The 14769-nt window shown below is 43.4% G+C and overlaps 1 protein-coding gene across 1 annotated transcript in view; it reads right to left on the bottom strand.

Annotated features, from left to right (window-relative positions):
* The window catches only part of dnah9 (dynein, axonemal, heavy chain 9), a 187644-nt gene that overhangs the window by 3799 nt on the left and 169076 nt on the right, over window positions 1–14769 (bottom strand). The window contains exons 74-77 of the mRNA XM_074663038.1: window positions 14137–14307; window positions 8148–8330; window positions 1249–1502; window positions 1023–1158 (exon numbers count right to left, since the gene is read on the bottom strand). Coding sequence (XP_074519139.1) covers window positions 1023–1158; window positions 1249–1502; window positions 8148–8330; window positions 14137–14307 — 744 coding nt within the window. The remainder of the gene's footprint in view (window positions 1–1022; window positions 1159–1248; window positions 1503–8147; window positions 8331–14136; window positions 14308–14769) is intronic.

Here is a 14769-nt window from a genome sequence, read left to right as displayed (position 1 = left end):
AGTAATTCAATTATTAATTCAATTTTTTGGGGGGAAAGTAACAAGTCACTATAACAAATTACTTTTTTAAAGTAATTTACCCAACGCTGGTCAGGACAAATCATTTTATAAGAATACCTCTGATACCTGTGTAAACACCACACACTGTTAGCTTCTGTGGGTTTAGACTGGAGCCAGCTTTAACTGACTCATCACATGCTCAATCCTCCCTGTGTTTCATCCTGAAGGTGTGTCACTCAGGACCCTGCCCTGCTGGAGTCTGACGCCCGTCTGAATAAAAGCAGAGCTTCATTAATAAAGATGACTGAGTTTATCATAAATCTCTGACTGTTTCTGCTGCACCGTGTCCAGATGGAGCACTGCTTCCCCTCCTGCTCACTCTGTGCAGCTCAGGGCCCCGGGGCACAGAGCCGGGCTGGGGGCTCAGAGGAGGACACCAAGAAGAGGAAGAGGAGGGGGATAAAAAGAGAGTGGGCACAGGGAGAGGAGGAAGATGTGGAGGGCAATACAAGAGGAAGGACACAGAGAGGAGCAGCCTGGTCTGTCAGTCCGCCTGTCTATTTGTGAGTGTCTCTAACTTTAATGAAGAAAAAAGGAAGTGCTCCTCCAAAGGGCGATCTAAGTGTTCCAGTGCACACTCTGCACATTCCTTAATTAAGAAGTCTACAGGGAAGCTCCTGAAGCCGGCTGCATACACACAGCCTGTATGTATGGAGATAGATAGCGCTCAGGGAGGCTGAGTAATGCACCGCGAGCTGAACGCAGGCAGGATGCAAAGCAGAAAATTAAAGCACAAAGGGAATAAAGAGGTCCTCTCGGGGCAAAATATTCAAGTTCCTTTACTAGACTCAGTTTAGGGATGCATAATGAGGTGAGCTCACCTCGTGTTCACGCTCTGCGCTGACAGTGTGAAGGTTTCTGTGGAGGACTAAGAATCAAAGTCTTTTAAACGCTGTTTCCCCAGAGAGACATGTTTCCTGAGTCTGTCAGCTGAAACAGAAATCAGTGAACGCCTCGTGTACCTGTGTGTCCCAGCGTGCTCCCTCCATGAACAGCCCGTGGACGTAGGCTCCCTCGCGCGGCGGCATGGAGAAGTCTTCACGGTTCTTCTTGGTGACGTCACACTGCAGGCTCATCCTGTCCAGAGGCCACTCGTTCCTGTCACAGAGGACACCGTGTCACACATGATCAGTTGAACCCTTAAAGCTGGGATGGATCATTATCTTCCCAGTTTTAAAGCAGCTCTACCTGCGAGCCATGGCCTGCATGATGGCGGTGAGGAAGGACTGAGGGTTGAAGAAGCCGGCCAGCCACACCACAGAGGGTAAGACGAAGTCAGCTGACCAGACCTCCAGCTCCCTGATCCTGGCTAGCAGGTCCGTGAACCACAGAGCCAGGCCCGACTCAGAAGGGTACGCCCGCTTAGTCCAGCTGTCAGGGACCATGTCTAGAAAGATGGCGTTCTGGAGGCTCTCCATGTCGCTGGTCATGGTGAGCTCTCCCTAAGAGGAAAGGTGGATTGTCAGTATCAGAAACAATCCATTCAGTTTGGTTTAGTCACTTTAAAAATAAAGACTCATTAACACATTAAAGAGAAAGATTAACAAATGAACAAACGCTGAGTTCATTCTTTTTCTGCTGAAGCCTTCCTTTATTTCACCTTCCTTTTCGAAATTCATCTTTGACTCAGCTTCTTTCAGACGTACATGAAACAATGAGATAAACATAACTTAACACTAACTTATCATACATAGACCCTTTTGCTTTCACATGTTTCTGTACCACATGACATTTTTCAATCTACCATGTGTTTGACATTCTGTCATCTCTGTGTCTAATCCAATCCACAGATTATCCTCCCTCACTGAAACACATCTTTAACATTTGATCTGCTCTTTGTTTCTGTAAACACACAGCTCCCCTCAGTTCATGCTCACACTCTCTGAACTGGACAAAAAAATAACTGGTAGCATGTCATTTCATACTTTGAACTTCAGTGAGGCAAATTCTCAAATTCACAAGTTCATAAAATTTAGAGCCTGTAGATTAAGATCGTTTGTGTGCAAGCTATCCTTTTTTTTGCTTTGAATATGGAGATATTCAAAGCAAAAAAAAAAAAGGATATGTGATTGTTTGTAATGTTCTCCCCAAACTTTCAAACAAATACACCTCTTATACACCAGATAAGTCTGCAGTCCAGCTCTGTTCCATTGCGTCTTGACTGCATTTGTCAACTCACACCGACTGTCTGTCAGTCCAACAAGCTGTATGACTGACAGACAGCTGGAGTCACAGACTGAGGCGTTCCTGCTCTTCCCTCTCCAATCTCTTCATTCTGCTCTTCTCTCTTCATTCATGTTGGGCTGTAACACCTCAAAACTGTTGACTCCTGGTCTGGCTCCACTCATTCTGTCCTTTTATCATCGTAGTCAAGACAAATACAAACTGATTTTGACTGTTTTATTTTGAAAGTCTCTGGGTCTTTTTAGGTAGTTTCCGGTCATGGCTCCCTGTGCTGCTCAATCTTCCCTACACTGAATTTATGCATCAAAGCTCCAGCAAATTAAAGATGGCTGCGTATTACCTGCGACATACACCCAAAAATGTATTCTTGTTAACTCGCTCAATTTCCAGATCATCTTTCATAACTTTTTTCTTAGTATTATCTTTCTGATATCCAAATATAATGTATTTAGTTTTTTAATGGTGTAAAGTTAATTTGGAGCGCAGATGGCTTAGTGGTTATGGTCGTGCCCCATGAGGTGGCCTGGGTTCCTATCCAGACTGTGGTCTCTTTCCCACATGTCACTCCCCACTCTCACCCTGTTTCCTACTCTGTCCACTGCCCTCCTCTTTCTGACTAAAGGCACAGAAGCCCCCCAAAATAACGAATTAAAATAATAATAAATAAAATAATAATACGTACAGTTATAATAATAATAATAATTTCAGCTTTTATAGAAATAAACAATGTGTGGTGTGAAAGCTAGAGAAAAAAATGGCTAGCCCTGGACCATGCAGCAGGTAGCTCCCAGCTGCCCAGACATACCAGTTTGATTTTCCATAACAAAGATCCTTTTCAAAAATCCTCCTCAGAGCACCTACCATGAGAGCCAGGACCTCTACACTGGACTTCTTTCCTCCTCTCCGTACACACTGTTTTACCTGAAGATGCCAGAGTCTGCTGGAAGCTGAACAGTTGATACTATTCAGACTACAAACCGAGAGTACTAAAACCCCAAACTCCCAACAGATTTGATGTAGAATTCTAAACAGAAATGTATTTCCAATAAAATCTGACTTTTTTTTTTCTAAAGAGGAGTCTCTCACTGCTGGACGTGATAAACTGTAGGTTTCTTAGACTCCTGAGCTGCATCCATGTCTTTTTATCAGTCTGTGGTCGGAGTGTTTGGCTGTTTTTGTTCTCTCACAGCTGCTCTCAGATCATGAAGCAAACATGAACCTTTGGGTGTTTGCACGCGGTTAAAATGTCATCACAGTGTAACACTTACACACTGACCCTCTAACACTGCAGTGTCTGCTGACTGACAAACTGCTTTATGATGGTCTCTCTTCCTCTGTCTGATCATCTGTACTAAATCTATTTTCATTAACTGCTCAGACTGATGCTGCCTCAGACACAAAACTTCTTGGTTGATATGAATTTTCATCATAGGGAGGAAGCAGGAGTTCAACCTGTCACTAGCTGTTTGCATCAGCAGCCAAACATTGGAGGTGACATCTCTCAGCTGCAAAAGGTGTGGAGTGTTAACAAGGCCTGAGAAAGAAGTGATGCATACATAAACATGAAGCACGCCATCAGGGACCAGGAGCAGGCTTTAAGGAGGCCAGGAGGAGACGCTGCAGCAGTATTATTACAGATTGTATCTGTTTTAAGCCAGAGGAGGATGGACCAGCAGGCCAAACAGTCTGTGTGGAGAGCAAAAACAGGAGGAACAAAACCAGCATGAGGACATCCTGGCTCCATGGTTGGTGATTTGAGCAGGGTTTCTTTCTACAGGCAGACACCCTGGACACCTCCTCTCTCTTGATCTGAACCAAGGGGCAACATCTGGTTTTGAAAAATGAAGCCTAAGCTGAAGTGCTAAAAGCGGCAGTTCATTTAGAAACCTCTTGAAGCTGGCTGCCGAAAGTATGATCATCCAATCAGAGACACAGCTCTGATCATGTGACTGACAGGCACCCGATAGCTGTGAGAAAGGAAGCCCATGATATATCACATGTGCTGTGTCTGCGGATTGGCTCTGTATTTTTTTTGACGTGTGAGTAAACACAACATTCAAATTGGGCTCCTCCTCCTTGGCTCAGTGCCAGCAGCAGCACACACCCACAGCCTCCAACTGTTACTACGTGAACACACTCACTAGCCCAGCAACCACCTGTAGCATCACGTTTCTACGTGAGAGAGACTCAAGGGCCGTGCACCTGACTTGGCATGTTAGCACAAGCTAATCATGAGTATTTGACGCATACCTGGTTAGCAGAAAGCTAACTCACGTTGCTCTTTGTCCTACTATCCACTATCGTAGCTGCTCTAATCAGCTTCTTCTAAACACTGTCATTGGCTAAGGTAACCACACTGCCTCTCTGCCTAGAAACTTCCCAACACAACCAAAACGTCATCATACAGACAGAGGAGGGGGTTGAAGCAGACACTGACACTGACACACATGTTGAGAGGCCTAGAAGAACGATTGAGCAGGATTATTCCTGTAAAATGTAATTTTTCAGGGAAATTCTGCAGACTCTACCTTTAAAGGATATTTCTTTTTTGAGTCAGAGGAGAATGGATCAGATGGAGAAACAGTCTGTATGGAGAGCAAAAGTAGGAGGAACCAAATCTCTCTATAGACTAACATCCAGACAAGCCCCCTCTCTGATCTGAACACATGGTTGCTTCTTAAGGCGTGAACTGGACTGGAAACATTGCAGCGCAAGGAACAGGAAGTCACAGGGTGTGGTTTTATTGCTAACTGTTAGTATGTTCTGCTGGTCTCAGAGGTTATATCGCCGCCACACGCTCGCTGATGGTTTCAGAGATTGTTGCAGAGTAACGAGACGGTGAAGAGCGGTGTTGTCCTTCAGGTTCAGGGGCTGATGGATAGATAGCAGCATGCGCACATTATAACTGTTGTTTATGAGGGTGATATTGTTCTGTAGATTGATCTACATCTGTGATCCTGTCACTTCCAGTGCGATCCTGATCCGTCACATCTGGACACACACCTCTGCAGGATGAAGCAGCTCCATCTCTCTCACCAAGGCTAACATCCTCATAGCTCCTCTTCTTTCCTCCATAAAGACAAAATATGATTCCATTTGCTGCTACAACAGTCCACACGCCTTTTAAATCACTGAGCCAATTTATTGAGGCTTGTAGTGTTGGGAGATCGAAGCCTCATAACTCCTGACAAACGCTTCAACACCTCCCCTCCCCCACCCCTCTTTTCTCTCCTCTCATTTGTTGTTAACACACGACTCAGGCAGCTCGACACACAGCGTGCAGACATCTCAGTTCTCTGAGTCTCTGAGTCACTCTAAAGACCCGGTTCCTGACACAAACAGAGAGGAAGGTTCAGTTCTTCAGGAATATTAACGCAGCCGCCTGTCAGAGAGGAGCAGAGCCGCTGATGTGGCGTGAATCATAGGGGTTGATGATAATTGAGGGTTGTGTGATGGATTTGGATGAACAGTTTATTTGTTTAGCTACTTAACTCGTAGCACAATCCCCGCTGAGCTGTGTTTTTACAGATTGGATCTTGATTTACGTTGTTTCCAGAGGTTTCTAAACAAGCCAGGAAACAAAACACTTTATTCAAACAGGGAAGAATTACAGAGAGAGGAGGGAAGTGATATTTACTCTGTGCAGCTCTGTAATTTTAACCTGCATCTGACGTCACTTCAAACTACAGGTTTAAACAGACTGAAACATTCAGGAACCTGGAAATTAAACTAAAGCTTCAACACAAAGGATATAGAGCCAATGATGAGGAGGAGGAGGAGGAGGAGGGGGAGGGAAGGTCAGACGTGAAGCAGACACTCAAAGATTCCTGGAATCTCCTGAATCTGACGTTATCCTCTGCATCAAGTGGCTTCAGCTCTCAGACCTTTAGGATTTAATGTTTCTATCCAGTCTCTGAACAAACAAACCCTGACCCGTCCCTCTGTGGTTTTCTAACTCTGCCGCAATAAGAAGAAAAAAGGTCACAGTCCAGATTAACCTGTTAGAGGGCCTCAGGTGGGAAAATTAGAAATTGAACCCCCATTGACTTCCCACGCCCACAAACCGCCCTCCGAGCCCTGTGATGCAGGAATAACCGATGGATTCATGGGTCAGTCCTAAGAAACTTTGAACCCAGAGAAAAGTTGTGGTAAAGACGATAGAAAGATATCAGAAAGGGATGTTCATAAAGAGCTCTGATCCATTTTTCTATGATTTAAAGCAGTTTGAGTTTAGATAGATGAGTGATTGCACACTAGAGATGCATGGCAAGGCGCTGCCATGTTGACTATGGCTGCCTTTTGCAACAGTTCTCTCTTCTTTGTCCGTTTCTTGTAAGTTTTTTCCGTCTCTTTTTCATCTTCTTTGTATTTGGAGTAGATCATTACTGTAAATGACTCATTTGTTGGTCATGGACACCAAACTTTTTGTGTCTTCAGTGATATTTTCACTACTTTTCTCTTGTGTTTGTCTGGAGATCTTACATGTAACCAAAGCTGCATTGTTTACATGTGAACTCAGCTGTCAGCAGCCTGTAGCATGTCAATGCTAACTGGTGTAAGGCCAGATGTTTCCCACAAGGTGAAGAGAAGGAGGTGAGGACGATGTGCAGGTTCTCAGGTGAGAGCTAAGAGGTGATGACAAGGACCAGTTCCTCCATCCATCGTTATTGGGAATGTAAGATCTATCTCCAACAAGATGGACAAGCTAGTGGTGCTAACCTAGCACCAGAGGGAATACCAGTATCATGCTATTCACAGACATGACTAACGAAGCTAACATCAGACACCAACACCACATTGGAAGAGCTTCAGCTGCTGAGGGCAGACAGGATCTAGGAGACAGAAATGGAGCATGACTGAAGAAGCTCAGTCCTGGACCCTGTGGAGGTGGAGACTGGCTGAACTGGACAATGATGGACAAGTTGTCAGCATCTATTTTCTTATGGAACTTGTTGAACTTTCTATAAACTTTCTTACTTTTGTTTTCTTGATTGCTGCTGTGACTTCAATTTGATTGTACTTGTTACAATGACAATGAAAATCTGTTATTTTCTATTCTATTCTATTCTATTCTATTCTATTGACTTGATTCTTTATTGATTTCCCTATCAATTCCTCCCTTGAATTTTCTCTGTACAAAAAGTAGCTTTACAGGTTTTCTGTGTCAACATTTTACTGAGTTAATGAGTGAATGAATATGAAATCTAAAGCGCACATCACGTGATGTTGATGTGCTGTTTTGTTTTATGTTACTGACTGAAGTGGGCCATCTAGTGTCCTGAAGTGGTTATAGCATTATTCCAAGCAGTTTGGAACCTTGCCATACTTATCAAGCCAGCCATGAGCCTGCACCTAACTTTTCTTTCATTTACCTGCTCGTATTGTAACATTTGGATTTTTCAGTATTGTTCACAAAGACAAATTGTTGTCTGTTTCTGTGATGAAAATTTAAATTTTATTCTGAGGCCAAAGTTATACCAATGTATGTATGTCCTTAACATCTAGCATACTAATGCAATTTCCCATATACATGAGCATCAAGCTACCGTTGTTTCTTTTGTATAATTTTTGAGGGATAAGGTCTACACCATGTTGAATGGAAATCTCCTGTGAGAGAGTAATGTTCATTTCTTTGTGCGATTAGTTCTTCAGTAAAACTTCAAGCTGAAAATCCTGAATCAGAGTTTTCTACGGAAACTGTTATCATCTGCAAAGCCAAGATAGCTGTGGCAGACTAGTTGACGTAAGGTCCAGAAGCTCTAGCATAGTGTAAAGAATTGATAAGGGAATTCTTAAGCATAAAGGCTATTGATGTGGATGGGATTCTCACTAGGAACTGGTTTTTGACACCCATCCCTATGACACACTGTATGTTTCCTCTCTGCTCATGAGTGTCCCCTCACCTTCAGTCCAAGGTTGAGCTCTCGCAGCGAGCGCCTGATCTCCTGCGTCAACACGTTCATGCGCTCACACTCCTGCAGCGCCACCACCTGGAAGGGAGTCCTCTCCTCCGCCTTGCCCAGCAGCTCAGCCATGTTGAACTCCTCTGGAAGCTTCTCCATGATTTCCTCAAGCGCCTCACGCACCTGAAGAAGGAGTGAAGCTGTCAGAATCAGAGAAAGGCAGGAAGAAGTGATGTCTGAGCTGTTTGACTGATGATTAAAGACGAGAGGAGAGAAAGAAGAACAGGTTGGAGTAAAGACTGGGAGAGATTGGTTAAATCTGTGTCTGATAACTGTGACAGTCTGAGGAACTGTAACAGTTTGAAGAAGATGCTCACATTAATATTCATGAAGACATATTTTGCAAGGCAGCTCCTTGTTTTCAGTAACAGTCTGATCCCTCTGGAAAATCAATGCTCACATCATATTTTTGTGGGTAAGTGATGAAAGCTAACGTCCGTGTCAACATTTTCCCAAGGCTAGCAGCGCTGGCGATCAATCAGGGGATTAGGTGCCGAACAAAGGATATGAGGTCATCATATCTATGGATTTTTCAGTTCAAATATCTGATCTGTGTTTGGCAGCCGCAGAGCGCGCGGAATACTGAGTGAGCCTGGTTAGCAGCTCTGCACAGCTGTCATTGGTTCAGACAGGAGCATCCAGACCTCTGAGCGGGAAAGGTCACACGTTTTAATACACTCAGAAGCACACACACACACACATACACACACACACCCTGTACAGCACACACTCAGGGTGCGTGAGGGAGTTATACCACCAGTTGAACTTCAGTGAATCTGTCTTATTTCAGGTAAAGGGCAGAGTCCTGGTGTCACGCAGATAAATAAAACCTCAGATGTGTTTTTCACAGCCAGAGAAAAAGGAAAGTCTGTTTTTAAAGTTGCTTCTTCTTTCACTGAATCACACAGATGATCAAATCCTCAGAATAAACGCAACAGCAGCCATCTTTAAAGCACTGTCAGCAAAGAGACGGTGGCCATGAAGGACAAGAAGCTCCTGTGATGAGTATGATCGTCCATCATTGTTATGTTTTGAAAAACTGTATGTAGAATTTCTAGTGATCATAACCAACAGTTTGATGGATGTAAAGCCCTGTTTCCACCAAGCAGTTCAGTTTGGTTTGGTTCATGGGGGTGCCAGACTTGACCGATCAGATCCTGGAAGGTGGAGCTACAAAACTGCAGTCTGTTGATTGGTGGAAAGAATCTTCACTTCCTGTGTGACAGTGACTGCTGTATTTCTCCTGGTGGCACATAGTCTTTTCTGAAACAAAGCTTGATTGTTCTGTGTCTCAAAGAGCCACATGCCAATCACAAAGAGGACGAGTTGCCGGATGTTTTCCATTGTTCTTTGTTTACTGTGTCGCGTTTTTCTTCAGTCATAACCTCGACTCCGACCGGCTGTTAATGAACTCCACAAAGTTTTCCCACGTTGTTGCCCACTCTATCCCCTGCCCTCTCCTCTCTGGTTAAAAGCAGAAAAAGCCTGAAAAGTAACATAAAAAAGAAGTAAATGTGTCTTATTTACAGTTAAACCTGGTTGATAAACTGAGGCTAATACAGATGCACATTTAAGCCCTTTACCTGCTGAGGCTAAAAATGCTCCAGACATATTTTGTTGTTATGGCTGTAAAATGCTTTGAAAGGCTTGATGGAGTGCTTTGGCCCCTTTTTCCAGCAGTGCATAAACTGGAATTTGTAACATCTGGTTATGATGACTGCACATCCTGTGAAAGTGTTGGCTGAGCAAATTAAAAGAAGAAAAAATAATAAATATGATTTTTTTTAAGGAGTTTAGTGAGCCAGAACACTGTGACTGATGGAAAGCACAGGGATTTTTTGACTTTGGCAAAAACTCAAGGAGTTTGCTGTCAAGCATTTTGCTGTTGTTTTGCTCTGCGAGGCTATGTCACATGCTTGTGATAACTGTGATGAACCAAATCTCAACGAAAATGTAAATTCTTAGGTTTTATGTGCTGTTTAATTTTTCTTATTGAACAGTGACAGAGTTGCAGTGACAACACATCAGCAGCCAAGGCTAAAAAAAAATTGTCATAATAACAGGAGTTATCGAGTACTATCTGATGTACATATAAGATAAATCATTTGATGGTCAGGCTTCATCTGTCCATCTGGAGGGGGATACAAGTTCAGGCAGATGGCAAAAACAGGCTGAAATAATCTGTTTCCCCCCTAAACCTTTGGCTACAGCAGAAGAAACTTTTTTCAGAATAACAGGGTTATTGAGTAATATCTGACGTACATATCAAATAAATAATTTCATGGTCAGACTTCATCTGTTCATGATGATACATTTCAGGTGCACCTGACTTGTCATGTTAGCACAAGCAAATCATGAGTATTTGACACCTGGTTAGCAGAAAGCTAACTCTGTTTGGGGTTTGGTTTCACTTTGGTTGTTTTTGTTCCTCTGTGCTATGACCACTACCATAGCTGCTCTGATTAGCTTCTTCCATTCGCTAGGCACCATGCAAAGTCACTTGTGCCCTAGGTGCTCTATGATTGGCCAATGTAACACCGCTTACTCTCCACCAAGAAATGTCCCGACACGGCCAAAACATTAACATCCAGGCAGAGGAGGGGGTTGAGGCAGACACAGACACTGACACACATGAAGAGAGGCCCAGAGGAGACGCTGGAACAGGATTATACCTGAAAAAATTGACTTTCTATTTTTTATCCTGCAGACCCTACATTTAAGTGCTAATAACTCACAGCTGTGGTGTTTCAGTGTAAAGTGTGCCCACTATAACTGACATGTTCAGCTAAATAAAAGGTCTCCAGTTAGCAAGGTTACTCTTTACTCCAAAACACTGAATGATCTCTTACTGGATAGAAGTTGACTCCACAGTGGAGAAATTTTTCTGACAGCTGACCACAGAACAACAGACATTTTTATGCTGCTGACGATTCAGTTTAAAGAGTGATAACTGAATGAATGGAGCTAAATGCTGCTTCAGTTGCCAGAGTAAGCACACACAGTATTATGATGATGTAGGTCATAAAGTGGTCTATTCAGGTGAATACAGACTCAGTTTGTTCTGATAAATGCTGATAAATACTGCGCGCTGCACCTTAAAGGTATTTTTATTCCAGAGAAAGGATGATTAACACTTAACTCTGACAGATTGGGGTTAACCTCGGGGATATTGTCAGAGTGGAAGTCATTGCTGTAAATTAAGAACCTGAAACGTATCACATGCTGAATAAAAACCACTCTGTGACACAGCAAAATGGAAGGAAAGGTGAAAACATGGAACCAGGGGTGATATAAAGAAAAACAAGCTGATAGTAGCAGCTACAAAAGCTTTAAATCAACACTTTTCTGCCTTTTCCAGAGCACAGAAACCTCACCTTACCTCTAAACAAAGCTGCGACTCCAACAGCACCAACCTGATTTATGAGATTAAAAAAGTGTCACATGCTCTGCTGAAGGAGTTTGCAAAGCTGCACTCTTTCTCACAGAGTATTTGTTTGAGCTTTTACACTCAAATAAGCTTCATTTCAGAGCAGAGCTGAACCAGAAAATGCACCAGAAAATGCCATCCCTGTAAAAATCACCCCGGGTGCTGTCAGAGGCCCCGAACAGTTGGCCCGCAATTTATTTTCACTTCAGTGTGCAGCAGTGACAGAAATGTCACCTGTTGTCATCACACATTTAAGATTTGTTCCTGGAGCCCGGGTTTAGAGAGAGAGAGTCGACTCTGTGGAAGGTTCTGCTTTACAGAGTAGCTGGCATGCAGGCAGGCTTGACTTTTCAACACTGGAAATCCTATTAGAATCAGAGCTGGAGTTCAAATGCTGCCATGTTTCCCACATAAACCTCAGTGAACTGCTGCGGGCTCTGTCAGCACAGATGCATGCGTGCACACATGGCTCAGAACCACAGATCTACATCTTTAATGAAACACCAGCCGTGTCACATTTTCAGGAATGAAATTGATGTTTTTTTTGGTTTGTATATTTCTGGGTTTTCTTGTGTTTGAACTCTTGTGATTCTGTGTAATTCTGTGCTTGTCTTGTGTTTCTGCGTCACCTGTGTTAATCTTAGTTATTCTTCAGTGTTCTGTGTTTCCTGTTTTTGTCCTTAGTTTGTGTTCCTTGTGGTCTTGATTTGGTTCTTGTCATGTGGATGTCTTTTTGTGGTTTTCTTTAGTGTTTTAGTGTTTTTAATGTATTTAGTCTTTGTCTTTAGTTTCCCTGTGTTGGTTTGGTTCTCCTTGTGTTTCCCTCCTTGTTGATTGCTGCTCATGTGTTTTACCTTGTGTCTTGTTTCACACCTGTGCTGACCATCCCCCAATCTATATAGTCTCTGCGTTCCATGTGCTCTTTGTTGGGTCATTGTACGCTGTTGCAGTCTTATGTGCTTCCTGTGGGTCTTAGTTTCTCCTGTGAGTTTTCTTGTGCTTTTTGGTTTTGAGTTTTTGAATTTATGAGTTTTGGGCCTTCCTCTGTGTTTTTCCCTGGACACTCCTGACATAAAGGTCAAAAACTGAGACTAAGAGCAACATGTTTCTGGTTCATTCATAGAGACTGGCTGTGGATCTTTTAGACCTGAGCCTGTACTACGAAGCTGGATTAAGTCATCCAGGATAACTCAGCGACAACTCGCTGAACTTCACCGGATCTCTGTCATCCAGATCTGCTGTACTACGAAGCTCGTTATCAACTTGATAAGTGAATCTGGCTGGGATCTGTGCGCGCACACATAAAATGGGCGTGGTTAGCGGCCCCGGAGCATTTTCCACAATGGAGAGGAGAGCAGCCTACTTTACAGGGGGGGAGCAGCATATAATCCTGCAAAAATACGAGGAGTACCGCAGTATAATCCAGGCCAGGAGCAATACGACTGCAGCCGCGAGAAGCCGGAGGGATTGCTGGCAAAAATTTGCCGACTCTGTGAATACGTACATTTCCAAAATGCTGATATTAATAGACCTATCTCATCGTGTGACGACACAGACAGTTAGGTCCTTATTCATTCATGTTGTCAGTCAGTGTGTGTGTGATCAGCATCATATCCAACCTCATAATTAGAAAGAGTCCACTTTCCTACAAATCCCAAGGAAAACGCTCATTGTAGGCAGTTTGTATTGCAGATGCAATAGCAGTGGGGAAAAAAGGACTTGGGAGCAAATAAAAATAAATATAAAAACATCCTTCAAAGTTGTCAGTATGAAAGATTCCATTTGCACACATTTCTACTTTTCCCTGACAATGTCTCAGTTATGATGATCAGTAAGATATTGTTTGTTCACAGCCCATAAGAAAAAATGTTGGGCCGTGTCTGGATAAAAAGAGATCCACATTCGTAGTGCGGAAAACCCGAAACTAATCCGGGAAGTTATCTCTCTAAGAGCTAATCCAGCTTCGAGCTATAGGCCTCAGCTCACAGTCCAAAGAGAAACAGAAGTTCGTATCCAGATTCAATGAATAGTAGCAATAAAGACACATTAAGCTCATCGTGAAATATGGATCTGGATCCTGATGGAGCCTTTGGTTTTTGGTTTATGGTAAGTCATTCTGGTTAGACATAGCTTGCTAACACCCCTCTATTGTTTAAACTAGTTGTTGAGAGGTGTGTTTGCAGTGATCATATGTCATGGATCACACATGCTATTCGCGTACTTGTGCTCGTGCATGAGGTAAACGGTGCTGAAGCCCACCTCTCCAAAGCGGAGAAGTGAATCGTGCTCAAGCACAGCACACTTGTGGTCACACTGGCCAAACGATCTGGACTAAAAGGATGAAGCGTGCTTAAGCATGGTACAGTGTGTCCGATTTCACCATGTATGAAATGTAAGATGTGATTTGTTTGTGTCCTTGTAAAAAATAGCAGCTTCAGGAACATTTTAAACAACAAGCAGTCAAAAAAGTGCAACATGCAGCAAACACTGTTCATCCGTCACCTTTTCCTCTCGTGTTGTCCCTCCTCCCTCCCCAGCTCCTCCGTCTCTGGGCTGCATCTCCAGCACGGTGCGGAAAAGCTTCTCGGATGTTTGGGTGAGGAAGCCGATCTCAGCGTTGGGATGGAGGCCGTACAGGTAGGGCGACTCGGCAGGTAGAGTGTCATCGATGTACTGGGGAAGAAGAGTCACATGAGGACACAAAATCTCTGTTAATGACTTTATTTGGCTTCCTCGACAGAGTCTGGCCTGTTGTTCCTCCTTCAGTAACAGTTTAATTCCCTGTGCTAGTTGGACTCACCAGCCCTCTCTGGATGCAGGATGCTGACCTGAAAAGACCCATGTTTCAGCTCAAATTCTGATTCCAACTCAGATAATCATGTATTAATAGCTCAGAGATTCTCATCTCCTGTTCCTTCCTGACAGGAAAAGTACCAAAGTCATCTCCTGCTCTCAGGTGTTTCCTCTAAAGTTCTGCTGACAAAGGAGCAGAGAGGAGCTGTAGAAACCAGCAGATATTTCTGGGTGAGATTCAAACACCCGGGATCAATTGACAGGCTGTTAATGACCATAACAAGGGGAAGGAAACGTGGCGTTATCCATCTGCTGCTCCATAATGAATATCAATATGCTTTT

This window comes from Halichoeres trimaculatus, unplaced genomic scaffold (genome assembly GCF_033239565.1).
Source record: "Halichoeres trimaculatus isolate MK-OKI-2021-1 unplaced genomic scaffold, fHalTri1.1 fHalTri1_scaffold_23, whole genome shotgun sequence".
Taxonomy (NCBI): domain Eukaryota; kingdom Metazoa; phylum Chordata; class Actinopteri; order Labriformes; family Labridae; genus Halichoeres; species Halichoeres trimaculatus.
Note: the sequence above shows the minus strand (reverse complement) of the source record. Positions and strands in the feature narration are given on the sequence as shown.